This window comes from Pristiophorus japonicus, chromosome 24 (assembly GCF_044704955.1).
Source record: "Pristiophorus japonicus isolate sPriJap1 chromosome 24, sPriJap1.hap1, whole genome shotgun sequence".
Taxonomy (NCBI): Eukaryota; Metazoa; Chordata; class Chondrichthyes; family Pristiophoridae; genus Pristiophorus; species Pristiophorus japonicus.
The window spans coordinates 31,706,993-31,728,292 of NC_092000.1; the positions used below are offsets into that span (position 1 = coordinate 31,706,993).

General features: G+C 54.0%; 1 protein-coding gene across 4 annotated transcripts in view; it reads left to right on the plus strand.

The window, feature by feature from the left end:
- The window catches only part of LOC139237997 (ultra-long-chain fatty acid omega-hydroxylase-like), a 64,042-nt gene extending 43,983 nt beyond the window's left edge, over window positions 1-20,059 (plus strand). For all 4 annotated transcript variants that reach the window (XM_070867385.1, XM_070867382.1, XM_070867383.1 and 1 more), the window contains 6 exons: window positions 478-544; window positions 2,602-2,731; window positions 9,327-9,460; window positions 13,630-13,694; window positions 15,063-15,145; window positions 19,536-20,059. In XM_070867385.1, the coding sequence (XP_070723486.1) occupies window positions 478-544; window positions 2,602-2,731; window positions 9,327-9,460; window positions 13,630-13,694; window positions 15,063-15,145; window positions 19,536-19,743 (687 nt within the window). In that variant the 3' untranslated portion in view covers window positions 19,744-20,059. The remainder of the gene's footprint in view (window positions 1-477; window positions 545-2,601; window positions 2,732-9,326; window positions 9,461-13,629; window positions 13,695-15,062; window positions 15,146-19,535) is intronic.
- Window positions 20,060-21,300: the final 1,241 nt, after the last annotated feature.

Here is a 21,300-nt window from a genome sequence, read left to right on the forward strand (position 1 = left end):
AGTGAGCGGTCAGCGGGGTGTGGGTGAGTGTGGTGCGAGGGGTCAGTGAGTGTGGTGCGAGGGGTCGGTGAGTGTGGTGCGAGGGGTCGGTGAGTGTGGTGCGAGGGGTCGGTGAGTGTGGTGCGAGGGGTCAGTGAGTGTGGTGCGAGGGGTCAGTGAGCGGTCAGCAGGGGGTCGGTGAGTGTGGTGCGAGGGGTCGGTGAGTGGTGCGAGGGGTCAGTGAGTGTGGTGCGAGGGGTCAGTGAGCGGTCAGCGGGGTGTGGGTGAGTGTGGTGCGAGGGGTCAGTGAGTGTGGTGCGAGGTGTCAGTGAGCGTGGTGCGAGGGGTCGGTGAGTGTGGTGCAAGGGGTCAGTGAGCTTGGTGCAGGGGGTCAGCGAGTAACAACCCGTCATCGCACCACACTCAGTCACTTGCTCGCGGAGACTGATGTTGCTGGGTGAAAGGATGGGAGCTGAGCCTGTCGTTTTGTGTTGTCAGGATGAGGATGGCAACGGTCTGTCGGACGAGGAGATCCAGTCGGAGGCTGACACCTTCATGTTTGAGGGTAAGTGTGCAGTCACAATTCCTTGTAGATATAAATACAACTTGTCAACAAACTTCATCCTGAGACAGTGCTGGGAACCTGGGTTCATCATTGGACTGAAAAACTTACATTTCTGTAGTGCCTTTCACAACCTCCGAAAGCACTTCAGTCAATGAAGTGTTTTTGGGGTGTAGTCACTGTTGTAATGTAAGAAACGTGGCAGCCAAAATGCGCACAGCAAGCTCCAACAAACAGCAAAGTGATAATGACCAGATAATCTTTTACATGGGATTACATCGGATATACGGCACAGCCAATGCCGGTGTTTATGCTCCACTCGAGCCTCCTCCTGTCTTTCCTCATCTAAATCTATCAGCATAACCCTCTATTCCCTTCTCCCTCATATATTTTTTTTTCTAGCCTCCCCTTAAATACATCGATACTGTTCACTTCAACCACTCCCTGTGGCAGCGAGTTCCACATCACCTCTCTGAGTAAAGAAGTTTCTTCTGAATTCCCTATTGGATTTCTGTGTGGCTATCTTATATTGATGGCCTCTAGTTATGCTCTTCCCCACAAGTGGAAACATTCTCCCTGTATCCAATGAATCAAAATCAAAGTACCATTTTGATGATCTGTTTTAGTGATATAAAAACAGAAAATGTCAAATACTCAGCAGATCAGGCAGCGTCTGTGGAGAGAGAAACAGAGGTAACCTTTCAGGTCGATGGCCTTTCATCAGAACTGGAAAAGGTTTGAGATATAACCAGTTTTAAGCAAGTGTAGGAACAGAAAAAGTGGGAAGGGGAGAACATGGGGTGGAAGGCAGGAGAGATGAAATGGCAAAAGGAGATGGCAGTGGTACAAGTAAAGAAACACAAGATGGGTCTAGAGGGGGTACAGGTGGGAATCGCAGAATCATTACCAACAGCTGCCGGCTGGAAAAAATGGGAAGAGAGGTTATGATCTGACTCAATGTTGAGTCTAGAAGGATGTAAAGTGTCTTAAGGGATAAATATTGGCCAGGATACCGGGGAGAACTCCCCTGCTCCTCTTTGAAATAGTGCCGTGGGGTCTTTTACATCTACCTGGGAGAGCAGACGGGACCTCGGTTTAATATCTCATCCGAAAGACGGCACCTCTGACAGTGCAGCACTCCCTCAGCACTGCACTGGGAATGTTAGCCTAGATTCTGTGCTCAAGTCTCTGAGTTAGAAGGTCGTGGGTTCAAATCCCATTCCAGAGGTCCGAGTGCTGCACACTGTCACTCAGCTGATGTTCAGACAGTTTATGTAGAGTAGAATGGTAATGGTCCCAGCGCCGGACCCTGAGTTACCCTTCCCCATTCTGTGCCCCCTCTCCACTCCGACACAATATGCAAATGGCCAAAATGGATGGGCAGGAAAAGACTGGCAGGCCCATAAGAACATAAGAAATAGTCAGTCATTTGACCCTCGAGCCTGCTCCGCCATTCAATAAGATCATGGCTGATCTGATCTTGGGCTCGGCTCCACTTCCCTGCCCGCTCCCCATAACCCTTTACTCCCTTATCCCTCAAAAATCTGTCTATCTCCGCCTTAAATATATTCAATGACCCAGCCTCCACAGCTCTCTGGGGCAGAGAATTCCACAGATTTGCAACCCCCTGAGAGAAGAAATTCCTCCTCATTTCTGTTTTAAATGGGCAATCCCTTATTCTGAAACTATGCCCCCTAGTTCTAGATTCCCCCACGAGAGGAAGCATCCTCTCTGCATCCACCCTGTCAAGCCCCCTCAGAATGTTGCACGTTCCAATAAGATCACCTCACCTAGCCTGCCCCTACACCATGGTGGCTGGAGCATCATGATGAAACACTTTCCCCCCCGCGCCCCCCCTCCGCAGCCTGTAATTTCCTGGGAGGGGCAACAAATCTGAGAAAAATGGTCCGTCTCTGCAGCACTGTTCCCAACTCTCTGCCCATCCCTAGGGTGTGTGCTGCAGTCAGACAGCTCGGTGTTTAACATTTTGTGGAACTTTGCCACGGGCTATTTGGAAATCGCTGTGATTCCTGAATTCCTTCTCCCCCCTCCCCTCCCAGGACATGACACCACAGCGAGTGGGATATCGTGGGTGTTGTACAATCTCGCCCGACACCCAGAGTATCAGAAGAAGTGTCGCGAGGAGATCGAGCAGCTAATGAAGGAGAAAGATGTCGATGAGCTGGAGTGGTGAGTGATATCAAACGTCTTGCGTTACAGACTCAAGCCCAGACTGGAGAATTGCAGCTAAGGGAAAGATTGGATTGGCTGTGGGTTGGTCTCTTTGGAACAGAGGAGGCTGATGGGAGACCTTTATTGAGGTGTTTCAAATTATGAGGGGCCTGGATAGAGTGGATACGAAGGACCTATTTCCCTTAGCAGAGGGGTCAACAACCAGGGGGCACGAATTTAAAGTAATTGGGAGGAGGTTTAGAGGAGATTTGAGGAGAAATGTTTTCACCCAGAGGGTGGTGGGGGTCTGGAACTCACGGCCTGAAAGGGTGGTAGAGGCAGGAACCCTCAGCACATTTAAAAAGTACTTGAACCTCCAAGATTACGGGCCAAGAGCTGGAAAGTGGGATTAGGCTGGATGGCTGTCTCTCGGTTGGCAAAAACATGATGGGCCGAATGGCCTCCTTCGGTGCTGTAACTTTCCATGATTCTCTGATCCTGTATAACTGGAGAAATGGTTGCTCCCAAATTACACTGTACTGTGTTTAAATACAGAACAAACTTGCATCGAGCCTGTAGCACAGAAACAAGCCACTCGGCCCAAATGTTCCATGCTGGTGTTTATGCTCCACACGAGTCTCATCGCACCCCATCAGCACATCCTTCTCTTCCTTTCTTCCCATGTTTATCTAGCTTCCCCTGAAATGCATCTCTGTTATAGCACCTTTCACAATCTTATAACAACCCTGTTCAGGAAGCAAGTACCATAAAAATGTTATCACCGCGATACCTTCACTGCTCCCTCCCTCAGCCTCTGCACCGAGCAACTTCTCATCCTTGGTCATTTTAACCTCCATCTCAATCCATCATGTTTTCTCTCCTATGATTTCATTACCCTCCCCCCCCCCCCCTTAATCTCTCTCTCCATGTAAACTCCCCAACACATATCCACGTCCTTGATCTTACCATCTCTCGTGGCCTCATTATTCTTACCGTGTCAATCGCAGATGAGGCCATCTCTGACCACTTCCTCGTATCACTCTCCACCACATCCCCTTCCCCCTGGCCCTCGCGTCCCCTTCCCCCTGGCCCTCGCGTCCCCTTCCCCCTGGCCCTCGCGTCCCCTTCCCCCTGGCCCTTGCGTCCCCTTCCCCCTGGCCCTCGCGTCCCCTTCCCCCTGGCCCTCGCGTCCCCTTCCCCCTGGCCCTCGCGTCTCCTTCCCCCGGCCCTCGCGTCTCCTTCCCCCTGGCCCTCGCGTCCCCTTCCCCCTGGCCCTCGTCCTCACGTCCCCTTCGCCCTCGCGTCCCCTTCGCCCTCGCCCTCGCGTCCCCTTCGCCCTTTACCCCCCCCCCCCCGCGTACCACATCACCCCCCTTCCCAACCCCACTTCCGTTTCCCACGGGAAAAAAACTCTCCCAATTCACTTTCAAAATCCCAGCTGTCCAGCCTTTGTCCCTCCATTCACCACAACATTCCTGCAGCTCAACGTCATCACGGGCGGTCCCTGGAACGAGGATAACTTGCTTCCACATGAGGTCGCAGATGTTTCAATGAAGGACCCGATGTTCCAGTCCTGAACTCCAGTTGAGGGGGTGGAAGATGCCTGTGCGTGGATTATTTTAACGTGTGGTGACCGTTACACATCAGCCACCACACGGGCTTGACAGAGCTAGGCTTTTGCCACTGGATAATGGTTAACAAGGATGACTGGAGACCTGCTCTGCTGCACGGACCTAGTGCTCACATATATCGCAGTGTGGGCTGGCCCTGGGCCCTCGGCTCTTCTGGGCCTCTTGCCCTCATTCACCGCACCTCCACCACAAACTCTCGCCGCACCTCCGCCACGATCACTCGCCGCACCTCCACCACAAACATTCGCCGCACCACCGCCCCGGTCACTCGTCGCAAGTCCGCCACGACCTTCCCGCTCCTCCGCTGTACCAGGGCCCCACCAATGTTCCTGCCCACGCTCCGAACGGCGACCTAGGTCCTGATGACGTCACCCAGTCGCCTACCTCAAAGCCGTCGCACATTTGTGTCGGCTTGTGCTGGAAGCTGCAGTGGCTTGCTCCAGCTCTTATCCTCCCGACCTGCGGTGGTGAGGGTGTGAATGAGCTTCCGATCCTCATTCACACCCCCACCACCACATCTGATGCCCCAGTCCCTATTAAAACCATTCCTCTCTCTCACCCTGGCCGTTCCCCCTGGTACAGCCCTCATCTTCAGTCGAAGGGGCACAGACCTGAATGGATTTGGCAGCCAACTGGTTTACCGTTCACTGCCAGATCGGGCTGGACCACATAAACCATTATCAGGTCCCGCTCTCCTCTGCCAATATTGCTCACTATTCCAGGATCATCCTGGCATTCAAAGATAACCCCCAGATACTATTCTCTCCTGCTAACCATCTCCTTAAACCCCTCTCCACTGTCTCCTCCACCCTCACCTCCAGCAACAAGTGTGAGGAGCTCACGGACTTCCTTTGTCTCTAAGATCGAGACCATCCAATCAGCTGCCTCTGCCCCTTCCCTTCCCTTCACCGGGCCAAACTTCCTCCTCAGGTTCCCCCTGCTGGACCCTGAACTCTCATCTCTCTCCAGTTTCTCTCCGATCTCCCCTCTTGTCCCTCATGTCCTCGCCGAGCTCATCTTGGCCATGACCTCATTCCCACTGAACTCATCCCAACTTCCTTTTCTGGCTCACATGTTAGCCAACATTATTAATGGTTCTCTCCTCAGGCTCTGCCATCATCACCCCTCTCCTTTATTAAAAAAAACAACCCTCGACCCCTCCATCCTTGAAAACTACCGCCTTATCTCCACCCTCCCTTTCCTCTCTAAAGTCCTTGAACGTGTTGCCGCCTCCTAAATCCGTGCCCAACTTTCGCGCAACTCCATATTTGAATCACTTCAATCCGGTTTCTGCGCCTGCCACAGTAACGAAACGGTTCTCAGTCACAAATGACATCCTTTGTGACTGTGACAAAGGCAAACTGTCCCTCCTTGTCCTTCTTGCCTTGTCTGCAACCTTTGACACAGCTGACCACTCTATCCCTCTCCAACACCTCTCCACCATCGCCCAGCTGGGTGGGACTGCACTCGCCTGGTTCCATTCTTATCTATCTAATCGTAGCCAGAGAATCACCTGCAATGGCTTCTCTTCCCACCCCCGTATCATTACCTCCGGTGTCCCCCAAGGATCTATCCTTGGCCCCCTCCTATTTCTCATCTTGTTGACCCTTGGCGATATCATCCGAAAACACAGCGTCAGTTTCCACATGTACGCTGGTGACACCCAGATCTACCTCACTGCAATATCTCTCGAATCCTCCACGGGCTCTAAATTGTCAGACTGCTTATCTGACATCCAGTTCTGGATGGGAAGAAATTTCCTCCAACTAGATATTGGCAAGACCGAAGCCATTGTTTTCGGTCCCCGCCACAAACTCTGTTCCCTAGCCATTGACTCCATCCCTCTCCCCAACTTCTGTCTGAGGCTGAACCACACTGTTCGCAACCTTGGTGTCATATTTGACCCTGAAATGAGCTCCACCCTGCCTCAGCTCATCCGCTGCTGAAGCCCTCATCCATGCCTTTGTTACCTCTAGACTTGACTACTCCAGCACTCCTGGCTGGCCTCCCACATTCTACTCTACGTAAACGAGAGGTGACACAAAACTCTGCTGCCCCGTGTCCTAACTCGCACCAAGTACCACTCGCCCATCACCCCTGTGCTCGCTGACCTACATGGGCACCCGGTTAAGCAACGCCTTGATTTGACCATTCTTATCCTATATTTACAAATCCCTCCATGGCCCTCGACCCTCCCTATCTCCTATAATCTCCTCCAGCTCCACAACCCCCTGAGATGTCTGCGCTCCTCTAATTCTGGTGACTTTAGCATCCCTCAGCCTTCAGCTGCCAAGGTCCTAATGTTTGGAACTCCCTCCCTAAACCTCTCCGCCTCGCTATCTCTTTTTCCTTCTTTTAAGATGCTTCTTAAAACCTACCTCTTCGACCACCTGCCCCAATTTCTCCTTATGTGGCTCGGTGTCAAATATTGCTTTATAACGCCCCTGTGAAGTGCCTGGGATGTTCCGCTACATTAAAGGTGCTATATAAACATAACTTGGTGTTGGGAGTGCCAGGATATTGACCCAGCGACGATAACGGAAGGGATGGTGTCAGATGTCAATGTTTGCTGGACATTTTCCCACGGAAGGCGTTTGGAAACAAGAAGTTATTTTTAACGTTGGGTTCTTAAATGCATAGTGTTTTAAGGCATGTTTTTAAAAAAAAATAAAACCGCTGAGACAACGGGTAATTAGATACTAACGAGTTAGCTTTCATGTAAATAAAAAACAGTCCGTTAGCTTGTCTCAGCAATCGAAAAAAAGTTCACGGTAACAACAGCGGTAACCAATTGAGGCGGGGATGTGGGCACGGTGCTCACACTATTAAAGGGACGTTCAGAGTGTGCCTGTAGCTTGGTCCAGCGAATGTATTCGTGTTCCAATCCTCTCACTGTAACATTAAAGACAGAGACTTGCATTTATATAGCGCCTTTCACAACCTCGGGCGTCACAAAGTGCTTTACAGCCAATGAAGTACTTTTTGGAGTGTAGTCACTGTTGTAATTTGGGAAATGCCACAGCCAATTTGCACACAGCATGGGATGGGATCTTTTACATCCACCTGAGAGAACAGACGGGGCCTCGGTTTAACGTCTCATCCGAAAGATGGCACCTCCGACAGTGCAGTGCTCCCTCAGCACTGCACTGCAGTGTCAGCCTGGACAATGTGCTTAAATCTCTTTTTTTGGTAAACTAGATTGAAATGGGGTTTTGAAGCACTGGTGCTGAAAGTGGGCAGATTTTGAGAAAGTGTTTCATTTGTTGGTGATGGAAGCGAGTCACGAGATGTAGTTTGTGCTGACCACAACCCAGCTGGTTGTGAGATTGCGAAGTTGCTGAGCAGGTTTGGTGCCTGGAGCTGCGCTAGGCCACACCTCACACCGAGTGAGCCTGCCAACAGGAATGTGGTGAGATAAACACCAGGGACTCTGGGATAGTGAAGGGAAGTCCATCTCATTGGGGGTAACTGGGGTTGGGGGGTGGGGGGATGCGGGAGATTCACTGTATTAAGAACATAAGAAATAGAAGTAGGCCATACGGCCCCTCGAGCCTACTCCGCCATTTAATACGATCATGGCTGATCCGATCTTGGACTTGGGTCCACTTCCCTGCCTGCTCCCCATAATCCCTTATTGTTTAAGAAACTGTCTATTTCTATCTTAAATTTATTCAATGTCCCAGCTTCCACAGCTCTCTAAGGCAGCGAATTCCACAGATTTACAACCCTCTGAGAGAAGAAATTTCTCCTTATCTCTGTTTTAAATGGGCGGCCTCTTATTCTAAGATGATGCCCTCTAGTTCTAGTCTCCCCCATCAGTGGAAACATTCTCTCTGTATCCGCCTAGTCCACCCACCCCGCCTATGTCCACCCCTCCCCCAGCCAGGGGTGCCAACTATGGTTGGATCTATTCCTGGAGGTTTCATCACATGACCTCCTGCCTCCAATGCCCCGCCCCCACCCAAACAGCCCATCCTCTCCCAGCTCAAAGATAATGAAGTACTTTTGAGGTGTGGTCACTGTTGTAATGGAGGAAATTATGTCGACTGCTCACAGTCGTATCCTGGAGATTGATGTTAAATTCCTGGAGCCTCGGGGCCAATGCTGGAGGGCTAGCAACCGCTGCCTTCGCCCCAACACCCCATTTCCTGCTCCCCCTTAAACTACTGCTTTTATTATTGGTGAGGTTCCTGGTGGAAGGTCACGTGTAAGGCAGGCAGGCAGGCTGGGGAAGATGAGGTCATTCAGGAAGTGAGTAATGTGAGACATGGCATGTGTTGAGTGTAGCAGGCTCGGGAGGAACAGGAGACTTTGTACCCGTGATTCACAAACCTGGGGGTTTTCCTGGCCTGGTGTTCAGGCTAGTTGTACAGAGATCAATTGCTGTGATTTGTCAACAACTACATTATAGTAAAAGAAAGACTTCCATCTATATAGCGCCTTTCACGACCACTGGACGTCTAAACACTTTACAGCTAATGAAGTACTTTTGGAGTGCAGTCACTGTTGTAATGTGGGAAATGCCAATCTGCGCACAGCAAGCTCCCACAAACAGCAATGTGATAATGACCCAGATCTGGGTTTTTTGTTGTTTGATAAATATTGGCCAGGACACGGGGGATAACTCACCTGCTCTTCTCTGAAATAGTGCCATGGGATCTTTTAAAGATTTTTGTTTTTGGAAACACTTTTTTTTCAATGCCCCTGTGATTGTTCTCCTGGGCTTGCTCACAGCAGTGTCTGGGGGAGTCATGTCCAATTCCTGGAGACTGCAGGCCTATCCTGGAGGGTTGAGGACCCTAAGTTGGAGGCCGATGAAGCTGTCTTTATACAGTCTCCACCATGTGTCCCAGAGCAGTTTACCCACAGGGGGCTTTGGAATGTGCCGCTCTCCCTGCTTCACGCGACTGTGTACTTTGCATTGTGTTTGGGGCCCAGTAGGATTGATGTTCCTGATCTCGCTGTGTGCCCTTTCCCCACAGGGACGATCTCTCCCAGATGCCCTTCACCACCATGTGTATCAAGGAGTCCCTGCGTCTGCACCCGCCCGTTACCACCGTGGCTCGTTGCTGCACTGAGGACATCAAGCTCCCCGACACCAGGGTCATTCCGAAGGGTAAGGGGGCTCGGGCACCGGGGGTAAGGGGGCTCGGGCACTGAGGGTAAGGGGGCTCGGGCACCAGGGATCATGAGAGTAAGGGGGCTCGGGCACCGGGGGTAAGGGGGCTCGGGCACCGGGGGTAAGGGGGCTCGGGCACCAGGGATCACGGGGGTAAGGGGGCTCGGGCACCGGGGGTAAGGGGGCTCGGGCACCGGGGGTAAGGGGGCTCGGGCACCGGTGGTAAGGGGGCTCGGGCATCAGGGATCACGGGGGTAAGGGGGCTCGGGCACTGAGGGTAAGGGGGCTCGGGCACCGGGGGTAAGGGGGTAAGAGGGCTAGGCACTGGGGCACCGGGGGCTCAGGCACCAGTGATCATTGGGGTAAGGGGGCTCGGGCACCGGGGGTAAGGGGGCTCGGGCACCGGGGGTAAGGGGGCTCGGGCACCGGGGGTAAGGGGGCTCGGGCATCAGGGATCATGGGGGTAAGGGGTCTCTGGCACTAGGGCACCGGAAAGGGGGCTCGGGCACTGGGGGTAAGGGGGCTCGGGCACTGGGGGTAAGGGGGCTCGGGCACCGGGGGTAAGGGGGCTTGGGCACCGGGGGTAAGGGGGTTCGGGCACCGGGGGTAAGGGAGCTCGGGCACCGGGGGTAAGGGGGCTCAGGCACCGGGGGTAAGGGGGCTCGGGCATCAGGGATCACGGTGGCAAGGGGGCTCGGGCACTGAGGGCAAGGGGGCTCGGGCACTGAGGGTAAGGGGGCTCGGGCACTGAGGGTAAGGGGGCTCGGGCACCAGGGATCATGAGGGTAAGGGGGCTTGGGCACTGGGGGTAAGGGCTCGGGCACCGGGGGTAAGGGGGCTAGGCACTGGGGCACCGGGGGCTCAGGCACCAGTGATCATTGGGGTAAGGGGGCTCGGGCACCGGGGGTAAGGGGGCTCGGGCACCGGGGGTAAGGGGGCTCAGGCACCGGGGGTAAGGGGGCTCGGGCACCGGGGGTAAGGGGGTTCAGGCACCGGGGGTAAGGGGGCTCAGGCACCAGGGGTCATGGGGGTAAGGGGTCTCTGGCACTAGGGCACCGGGGGTAAGGGGGCTCGGGCACTGGGGGTAAGGGGGCTCGGGCATCAGGGATCACGGGGGTAAGGGGTCTCTGGCACCGGGGGTAAGGGGGCTCGGGCACCAGGGGTAAGGGGGCTCGGGCATCAGGGATCATGGGGGTAAGGGGTCTCTGGCACTGAGGGTAAGGGGGCTCGGGCACTGGGGGTAAGGGGGCTCGGGCATCAGGGATCACGGGGGTAAGGGGTCTCTGGCACCGGGGGTAAGGGGGCTCGGGCACTGGGGGTAAGGGGGCTCGGGCATCATAGATCACGGGGGTAAGGGGGCTCGGGCACCGGGGGTAAGGGGGCTCAGGCACCGGGGGTAAGGGAGCTCAGGCACCGGGGGTAAGGGGGCTCGGGCATCAGGGATCATGGGGGTAAGGGGTCTCTGGCACTAGGGCACCGGGGTTAAGGGGGCTCGGGCACCGGGGGTAAGGGGTCTCTGGCACCGGGGGTAAGGGGTCTCTGGCACCGGGGGTAAGGGGGCTCGGGCACTGGGGGTAAGGGGGCTCGGGCATCAGGGATCACGGGGGTAAGGGGTCTCTGGCACCGGGGGTAAGGGGTCTCTGGCACCGGGGGTAAGGGGTCTCTGGCACCGGGGGTAAGGGGTCTCTGGCACCGGGGGTAAGGGGTCTCTGGCACCGGGGGTAAGGGGGCTCTGGCACTGGGGCACACAGGTAAGGGGGTTCAGGCACCGGGGGTAAGGGGTCTCTGACACTGGGGGTAAGGGGGCTCGGGCATCAGGGATCACGGGGGTAAGGGGTCTCTGGCACCGGGGGTAAGGGGTCTCTGGCACCGGGGGTAAGGGGGCTCGGGCATCAGGGATCATGGGGGTAAGGGGTCTCTGGCACTGGGGGTAAGGGGGCTCTGGCACTGGGGGTAAGGGGGCTCTGACACTGGGGGTAAGGGGGCTCTGACACTAGGGCACTGGGGGTAAGGGGGCTCGGGCACTGGGGGTAAGGGGTCTCTGGCACCGGGGGTAAGGGGTCTCTGGCACCGGGGGTAAGGGGTCTCTGGCACCGGGGGTAAGGGGTCTCTGGCACTGGGGGTAAGGGGGCTCTGGCACTGGGGCACACAGGTAAGGGGGCTCAGGCACCGGGGGTAAGGGGTCTCTGACACTGGGGGTAAGGGGGCTCGGGCATCAGGGATCACGGGGGTAAGGGGTCTCTGGCACCGGGGGTAAGGGGGCTCGGGCACTGGAGCACACAGGGATAAGGGGTCTCTGACACTGGGGGTAAGGGGTCTCTGGCACTGGGGGTAAGGGGTCTCTGACACTGGGGGTAAGGGGGCTCTGACACTGGGGGTAAGGGGGCTCTGACACTGGGGGTAAGGGGGCTCTGACACTGGGGGTAAGGGGGCTCTGACACTGGGGGTAAGGGGGCTCTGACACTGGGGGTAAGGGGTCTCTGGCACTGGGGGTAAGGGGGCTCAGGCACTGGGGGTAAGGGGTCTCTGGCACTGGGGCACACAGGGATAAGGGGGCTTTGGCACTGGGGCGCTCAGGGGTCATCATCATCAGCCAAAAAGGGATGAGTTCACAGGTGTTTCAATGAAGGACCTAATATTCCAGGTCCTGAACTTAATGTTGAAGGGTGGAAGATGCCTGTGCATGGATTTTTTTTAACGTTGGGTGACCGTTGCACACCAACCACTACACGGGCTTGACAGAGCTAGGTCTTGGTCCAGTGGCAAGGGTTATCCAACATGGGGATAAGGGGGTTCTGGCACCGGGGTGCACAGGGTTAGATTACCAGCACAGGCTTGTATTCCCGTGAGTTTTAGAACGTTGAGGGCAATCTAACTGAAGTGATAACATGAGGACAGGATTTGATGGGGCACAATAGCAGAGTCAGAAGGTTGTGGGTTCAAGTCCCACGGTGCTAAATCTAGGCGTGCTCCTCGGTGCGCTACAGCTGGGTTTCCTGGGGGGCCGGGAGGGCTGATTAAATGTGGGGATTGGAGGGCTGTGGAATCACTCCTACTGATCCCGGCTCCACATTCCAGGGACTTGACTCCCTTTGTTTGCTGCAGGCTAAGCCACGTTTCCCCGAATGGGGCCCACGATAGCGCTTGGGGGCAAATCAGAGTTGGAGATGAGGGGTTCCCAGGGTTTCCCGGGTTGAGGGACTTGGACAGACTGGAGAAGCTGGGGTTGTTCTCCTTAGAGCAGAGACGGTTGAGAGGAGATATGATAGAGGTGTTCAAAATCATGAGGGGTCTGGACAGAGTAGACAGAGAGAAACTGTTCCCATTGGTGGAAGGGTGGAGAACCAGAGGACACAGATTTAAGGTGATTGGCAGAAGAACCAAAGACGACGAGGAAAAACTTTTTTGCGCAGCGAGTGGTTATGATCTGGAATTCACGGCCTGAAAGGATGGTGGAGGTAGATTCAATTGTGGCAAAAAGGGAATTGGTAAGTCAGCGCGACTGAAGGGGAAAAATTGCAGGGCCACAGGGAAAGGGCGGGGGAGGGGGACTGGCTGAAGTGCTCTTGCAGAGAGCCAGCACGGGCTCGACAGGCCAAATGGCCTCCTCCTGTGCTGTAAACATTCTCCGATTCTATTCTATGGGGTGGGTGGGCCTCAAACTATTTCCTCTGATGGGGAGAGTCCAGAACAAGAGGGCATAGCCTTACATCTAGAGCTGGGCAGTTCAGGAGTGATGTCAGGAAGCACTTCCTCACACAGACAAAAAGTGGTGGAACTCTGGCCCTCGCTCCCCAATCGGCCGTGGATACTGGGGGCCTTGCACCGCCCACTGTCCCTTCAACCTCCTGTTCTCTCCTCTCATGGTGCACTGTCTCTCCCTGGGACAGCCTTGGGTTTATCCGCAGCAAGGGTTCATTTCATTATTTTAATAATGGGCCGAGAAATTCGCCAGGGGCGGTGTGGGATCGGACGCCCGTTGTCGGCACACCCTGAGAGTCAGCGCGACTGTGGTCACTGGAATTGATTATCGGGCGCTGTGTATCACCGTCGGCCGATCCGATACCCGCACCCCCGGCCTGTGCCACTGCCCCAGATGGATCTCTAGGCCCTTGGGGTTTAAGGAAGGGAGAGGCAGTAATTGTGAGCCTTTGTTTGTTTTACAGGGAACATCTGCCTGATCAGCATCTACGGAACGCACCATAACCCCGCAGTCTGGCCGGAGCCCGAGGTACTGACCCCTTCCCACTGCAGCGATACAGAGGGCCAGCGCTCAGTAGGCTGTCCTTCCTCCTCCTACTGATTGTGCAGAATTAGAGGGGGCGCGGTTACAGGACTGGGAGGGAGCGTTGGCATCCATGGCCCAGAAATCGGCAGCGTAGCACCTGTTATTCAGGTGCCACACGGCCGACTAAGGCCCCAAAATGGCGGCCGGGTGCGCGGCACCCGCCATATTGGGCAAGGACAAACCAGAGGTGTCCTTTACCCAGCGGGGGCCTCGAGCCAGCGTCCGGCCCTTTGCAAATGCAGTTAAGGAGCCCACCCCCAGTTTGAAGCCCCTCACCGCCCTCTCCAACACTGACTTGCCCCAAGGCACTATCGTGGGCCCCACTCGGGGAGCCGGGGCCTAGGGATCGCCCGCAACAAGAAAAGGGAACTAACGTGCCTGAAATATGGAGCCGGGATTAGCAGGAGTGATCCCCCCCCACCCCCACCGGCAATCCCCACATTTAACCATTCTCTGTCCCCCCCCCCCCCCATCACCACCCCTCCCGGCCCCCCCAGGAAGCCGACTGTAGTGCACTGAGCAGCCCACCTGGGTTAAGCATCAAGTCTTTGGGAACGGTAGCACAGTGGTTATGTTACAGGACCAGTAATCCAGAGGCCCAGACTAACGATCGGGAGATCCGAATTCAAATCCCACCACGGCAGCTGGGGAATTTAAATTCAGTTAATTAAATAAACCTGGAATAAAAAGTTGGTGTCCGTAATGGTGATTATTATATACTATATTGTCTGAAAAACCCATCTGGTTCACTAATGTCCTTTTAGGGAAGGAAATCTGCCGTCCTTACCCGGTCTGGCCTACATCTGACTCCAGACCCACAGCAATGTGGTTGATTCTTAACTGCCCCTCTGAAATGGCTGCTCATCACCACCTTCTCGAGAGCAATTGGGGATGGGCAATAAATGCCAGCCTTGCCAGCAATGCCCACATCCCAGGAACGATTAAATAAATAATAAAGTCTCTGGTGTAGGGCTTGAACCCACGACCTACTGACACGGAGGCAGCCAAGGCTGATACACAACGCTCCAGTGACCACAGATTATTCACATTTTCCAGTTTGTGCTCACCGAATGTCAATATTCCCAAGATTAGGGTCTCGTGAGATGAATACGGGATGAACTCTCATGGGATCCTTCTCGAGCGTGTTCATTTCTGAGCTTCAGTAGAGTTTATAAAAGTGCAGGTGCAGCAAGATCCCGCGGGTGGCTCTGATTGGTCTGTGCGCGACCTCGTTAATGAGCGACGGACGTGTTGAAAACCTGCGAGGTGGCCCAGTGGCCTGTTAACCGCTTGACCCTTTTCCTTTGGCAGGTGTACGACCCGTACCGCTTCGATTCCTCCAACCCGGACAAGAGGTCTCCGTACTCTTACATCCCGTTCTCGGCCGGCCCAAGGTGAGCTGTTCCGCTCTGATTCCCGGCATTCCTGGGATGTTCCCGTCGTGTGCTCCGGGAAAGTTTGTTTAGCTTGGAGATGCTGGGTCGCAATCGCACTGGTTCTTCCGATCTGGGATCCTGAAACTGACCCAACTCTGCGGGCGGTCGTCCCCTTCACTCCGCGCTAATATTGCTCCCACTGACTCCGGTGCTTGGTGAACCGTCAGTGCTCTCAATCCCGCCCCTTTCCTGATGGGCATTTGCTTAACATTACCCCCTCGGGGCCTGGTTTTAACTCCCCCTTCTGGCAGTTACCCACTAACCCACCATCCCTCCCTCAGGCTCCCCACATTAACCGGCTCAGCAGGCGAGCAGGAAGGACCTGGGGTCCCACTTCACATATCCAAGCCAGGCTCTGACTGCAGGTTTAGTTGGAGACCTGGGAGAGGGGCAGCAGGGGTGGTTGAGGTGAGGCAGGCGGGAGGGGAGGTGGGATGGGTGAGGCGGGCAGGGGGGGGGGGGGAATGGATGTGGGTGAGATGGGCAGGGGGGGGTGGTGAGGTGGGCGAGGCAGGCGGGAGGGGGGTGGGATGGGTGAGGCAGGCGGGCGATATTGGGTTAGGTTAAGATTAACGCCCCTGGACCCCCGCCCACCCTAGGGCTCACACGCACCGTACGCCACCCTTTACGATCAGGCCACAGTCTTGGATGCAGTGTCGTATTAGGTGGGAGTCGGTGCCCGCAGACGAGCCCACTATTGAGGCAGTGCCAGAAACAGCAGCAGTATCCTCCCCGACCCGCACACAGTCAGAGTTCATTCCCTTACCAAAGTTGCTGGCTGTCCTCCAGCCGAAACCAAGTGCATCCAACACGTGGCTGGAGGTGCTTTACATCAGTGAAATGCCCCTATCTGCTGAGACTGCTTGCTCCTATCCATTCAGCCCCTACAATGACACGTTGGGTGGTATCAGGGTCTCCAGTCCTGCTCCCTGACCTCCTGGGAACGGGCACGGGCCGGGAGGGGGGGGGAGGAATAGTGGGAGCCACAGCGCTCCCAGAGGCTCAAACTGGCAGAGCAGTCGGTGCTGTCAGTTGATCAGTGATGTTTGGGATCATTCCTAAGGATGGGGTTCAACGTTCGCTCACAAGGGCCAATGACAGCAAGCCTCGGAACATCTGCCTTCCAGGGACCTGGCGTCCGACTCTGAACCCTGATCAGACAAAGCGGGGCATGGGCTTTCTGCCTGAATGTGGAGTGAAAGGTGTCTGGTTTACAATGCGCACTAGATCCGCGAGCCCTCGGGGCGATATCTGAGCTGCAGTGTGGGTGAGGGAGCGCACGGGGACTATGTTAGAGGGGGCTGTACCTCTTGTGTCCAGCCCGACCAGGCCCGGGTTTGGAGAGCAGTGGGAGTGCCTCGGGACGGTAGGTTGTAACTCACACTACTGATAGATGGGGGAGGATAACATCTCCCTCTGCTCTGGCCTTATCGCAACGTGAGCAAGAAGCAACTTGCCTTAGAACAGCGTGCGTTCTCCAGCTGCAAACACTATCTCAGGCCAGGGATTTGAGCACACAAATCCAGGCTGACATGCCAGTGCAGTGCTGAGGGAGTGCTGCACTGTTGGAGGTGCCGTGTTTTAAGATGAGACATTAAATCGCCAGGAGTGAGCTGGAATAGTCAAGTCTAGCGGTAACAATACAATGGATGAGGGTTTCAGCAGCAGATGACCTCAGGCGGGGGAGGGGGGAGGAAACGGGCGATGTTACGAAGGTGGAAATAGGCGGTTTTAATTATGGCGCGGGTATGTGGTCGTAAGCTCATCGCGGGGGTCAAATATGACGAGATTTGCGAACAGTCTGGTTCAACCTCAGACAGATGCTAGGGAGAGGGATGGAGTCGGTGGCTAGCGAACAAAGTTTGTGGAGAGCGGTGATGACAGCAAAATTGAAGGAGGGGGACAGTACTTGAGCAGAGAGAACCGTTAACAATGTCAGATAACTTGGGACCAGGAAGGGAAGTTGGGAGTCAGCAATTTGGTGGGAATAGGGTCAAGGGAGCAAGAGGTGGGTCGCTTGGACAACAAGAGCGTGGAGAGTCAAAAGGGCAGATAGGAGTGAAATTAGAGGAAGATGTGTTCAGGGCTAGGGCCGGGGGAAACCGGAGAATGGAGAAAAGGGGCAGAGGAGGCTGAATGGATGGCCTCAATCGTAGTGACAAGCAGATCAGTTGGGATTTTGAAAGTGCAGAGATAAGTGAATTGGGAGAGTTTTTTCCAGAACGAAGTGAGGTTGGGAGGGACACGGCTGGGGTGGGGGGCAGTGGGTATCGCTGGCAGCCAGCATTATTGCCCATCCCTAATTGCCCTTGAGAAGGTGATGGTGAGCCGCCGCCTTGAACCGCTGCAGTCCGTGTGGTGAAGGTGCTCCCACAGTGCTGTTAGGGAGGCGCACGGCCAGGGGGAGGGGCATGGTTAGGGGAGGGGCAATGGTCTCGAGGAACGGCTGGGGGAGGGGCAGTGGTCGCGGGGCACGGTCGGGGGGGGGGAGGGGAGGGACCATGGCACATGAATCAAGCAGCTAACTTGTAGTTTTGGGTTAAAATTGACCCACGATGAGGGAAGGGAGGGAAGAAGGGAGGAAGGGAGGACTGTTGCACACAGAATAACTCACCGCAAGCAGCTGGAGTAACGCATGTGTATTGGAACAAGAGTAGGCCATTCAACCGCTCAAGTCAGTTCCGCCATGCTTAAGAGTTGTTAATCCAGAGGCCTGGACTACGAGTTCAAATCCCACCACAGCAGCTGGGGAATTTAAATTGTTAATTAAATAAACCTGGAATAAAAAGCTAGAATCAGTAATGGTGACCATGGAACTACCGGATTGTCGTAAAAACCCAACTGGTTCACTAATGTCCTTTCGGGAAGGAAATCTGCTGTCCTTACCCGGTCTGTGACTCCAGACCTACAGCGATGTAGTTGACTCTTAACTGCCCTCTGAAATTGCCCAGCGAGACACTCAGTTGTAACAAAGTGCTACCAAAAACAAGAATAATAAAACTGGACGGATCACCCGGCATCAACCTCGCCACTGGCTTCAGACACAACAGCACACTCAGCCCAGTCGACCCTGCAAAGTCCTCCTCACTAACATCCGGGGACGTGTGCCAAAATTGGGAGCGCTGTCCCACAGACTAGTCAAGCAACAGCCTGACATAGTCATACTCACAGAATCTTACCTTTCAGCCAATGTCCCAGATTCCGCCATCACCAACTACCACGTTGGTGACAGCGTTGGTAGCAGTGATCACCGTACAGTCCTTGTGCACACCCTCCATCGTGTTGTGTGGCACTACCACTGTGCTTAAATGGGATAGATTCAGAACAGATCCAGCAGCTCAAAACTGGGCATTCATGAGGCGCTGTGGGCCATCAGCAGCAGTAGAATTGTAGTCCACCACAATCTATAACCTCATGGCCCAGCATATCCCTCACTCTACCATTACCATCAAGCCAGGGGACCAACCCCGGTTCAATGAGGAGTGTAGAAAAGCATGACAGGAGCAGCACCAGGCGTACCTAAACATGAGGGGCCAACCCGGTGAAGCTACAACATATGCTTGATAACCAGCAGAAGCAGTATGCTATAGACAGAGCTAAGTGATCCCACAACTAACGGATCAGATCAAAGTCCTGCCACATCCAGTCGTGAATGGTGGTGGACCATTAGACAACTAATGGGAGGAGACTCCATGAACAATCCTAGCCTCAATGATGGCAGAACCCAGCACACAAGTGCAAAAGACAAGGCCGAAGTTTTGACAATCATCTTCAGCCAGATGTGCCGAGTGGATGATCCATATCGGCCTCCTCCTGAGGTCCCCGCCCTCACAGAAGATAGTCCAGCTAATTCGATTCACTCCACATGATATCAAGAAGCAGCTGAGCGCACTGGATACAGCAAAGGGTCCGAACAAAATTCTATCAATTTCGGTTTTGAAATTTTCAATTGACCCCCAGCCTCAGCACTTTTTTGGGGGAGCGAGTTCGAGATTTTCACCTGCCAGATTTTGTATAAAGTGCTTCCAGACATCACCCCTGAACAGCCTCGCTCTAAATTTCAAGTTATGTCCTCTTGTTCTAGACTCCCCCCACCAGAGGAAATAGTTTCTCTATCTCCACTATCAAATCCTTTAGTCATCTTAAACACCCCAATTAGATCCTCCCTCAATCTTTTATACTCGAGGGAAGCCCAGTCTATGTATGTCTGTCCTCATAATTTAACTCCGATTGTGAAATTGGATCTTCGAGTTTCAGGTGGGGGGGGGGGGAGAAAAGAGTGGGGGGGTGGGCGCTTGATTCGAACGGACATTAACTATCCCCGTCTGTGATTGTCCTTGTTGTTTAGGAACTGCATCGGGCAGAACTTTGCCCTGTCGGAGATGAAGGTGGTGGTGGCACTGACACTGTACCGCTTCGAGGTGGCACTAGACACATCACAGGAGGTGCGTAGGAAACCCGAGCTGATCCTCCGCACCGAGAAAGGAATTTGGCTCAAACTGGCACCGGTGCCGGGGCGGGAACCCCGCGCAGGGTCCCCTCAGACCCCTGAATGAGGCGCCAGGGGGCAGTGAGAAAATACCAACATTCTTTTACCGAGCTTTCAATTGCTGGGAGTGGGAAATGCTGGTAGCTTGAAGGAGAAGGGAGTCGGTCATTTTATACTGAAGTATGAAGGATGATTCATGGATGTGCTGCATCTTGGGGACTGAAATGCTCTTAATAAACCACACCAGCTCCTTCCAGTATCCTAACCCTGTTAGTCCCTGCACACAGTATGTTATTGTTAAAGAAGTGTCTCCTTATGTGCAGTTAATGACTTGCCTTAATATTGTAATATCTGTGGGATCAAATAAAAGGTACGGTAAAATATTCTCTGCTTCAATTATTTATCCAGTTTTTCCATGAAAGATGCACTGGTCTCTGGCTCAACCGCACCCGGTGGTAAAGCATCCGACTCTCCGCCAACCCTCTGTGCAAAGAGAATCTTTCCCAGGAGCCTCTCAGCCTCCCCGATACACTGTTGAAGTGTAACCACCAGCGTGACATTGAATGTTGGGACACTGGTTAAAGCATGAAGCTCCTGTATCCTTCTCCTGACCACAACCTGCACACAATTGAATGCAGATACATTCAGGAATGGCTTGAACAAACTGGGACTGAGTGCAGAATGGGGAAGCGACAGTGCGGCTGACTACAGAGGTGGCTCACACACACACACATATTTATCCAAAATAGTGAAGCAGCTCAGAATTGAAGGGCTTTCGAAGCGTTGTCTCATCTATTTACACAACTTCAATAACACACATGTGAATTGGCCACCAGGCTGGAGCTTTGAATGGGCGGGTACAGCGAGAACCGGGAGACAAACAGTCTTTCAGATTGCAATGTACCTCGTTCATTTATTGACAGTAGGCTTTGGGATAGAAAGCATCCAGGATAATACGCAAAACATAATTCCTCAGAGATGCCAAGATGAAATGGCCAAGCACACCTGAGACTTATGTACCATGCAGTATACACTCAGCTACCAGGTCAGGAACTTGGATTTACTTGTTCCTCTCCTGCCAATCTGGTGTCACAGACAGGAGCTTGAAGAGACCTTTCAGTGTTGGGGTATACAGCACACAGCTACTAGCTCTAGAACACAGCTTGTGGCCTGTGGGAGGGATCTGGAGATAGAGCCTCTGACAACTGCTCCATCTCTTCACCCCATCGTGATCATTTCACATCTTCATGCTCTTGCCTTGTAGAGCGAGCGTGCACAGGTCGGACAGGGTAGTGACATCATTGTTTTCCTATCTTTGCACGCTGTCTTTGGACACGAGTATTCCGGTGGATGCCAAGCCAGAATTCAGAGCTGGAGCTCCTGTCTGGAGTGAGACTCAAACCCTACACCTTCTATCTCTGAGGCAGAAATGCCAACAGTGAGAGAGGAAGTATTAAGGGCTTTTGCATCTTTGAAAGTGGATAATCCCCAGAACCAGATGAAATGTATCACAGGCTGTTAAAAGAAGCAAGAGAGGAAATAGCAGAGGCTCTGACCATCATTTTCCAATCCTCTCTGGTACAGGTGTGGTGCCAGAGGATTGGAGGATTGCTAACGTTGTACT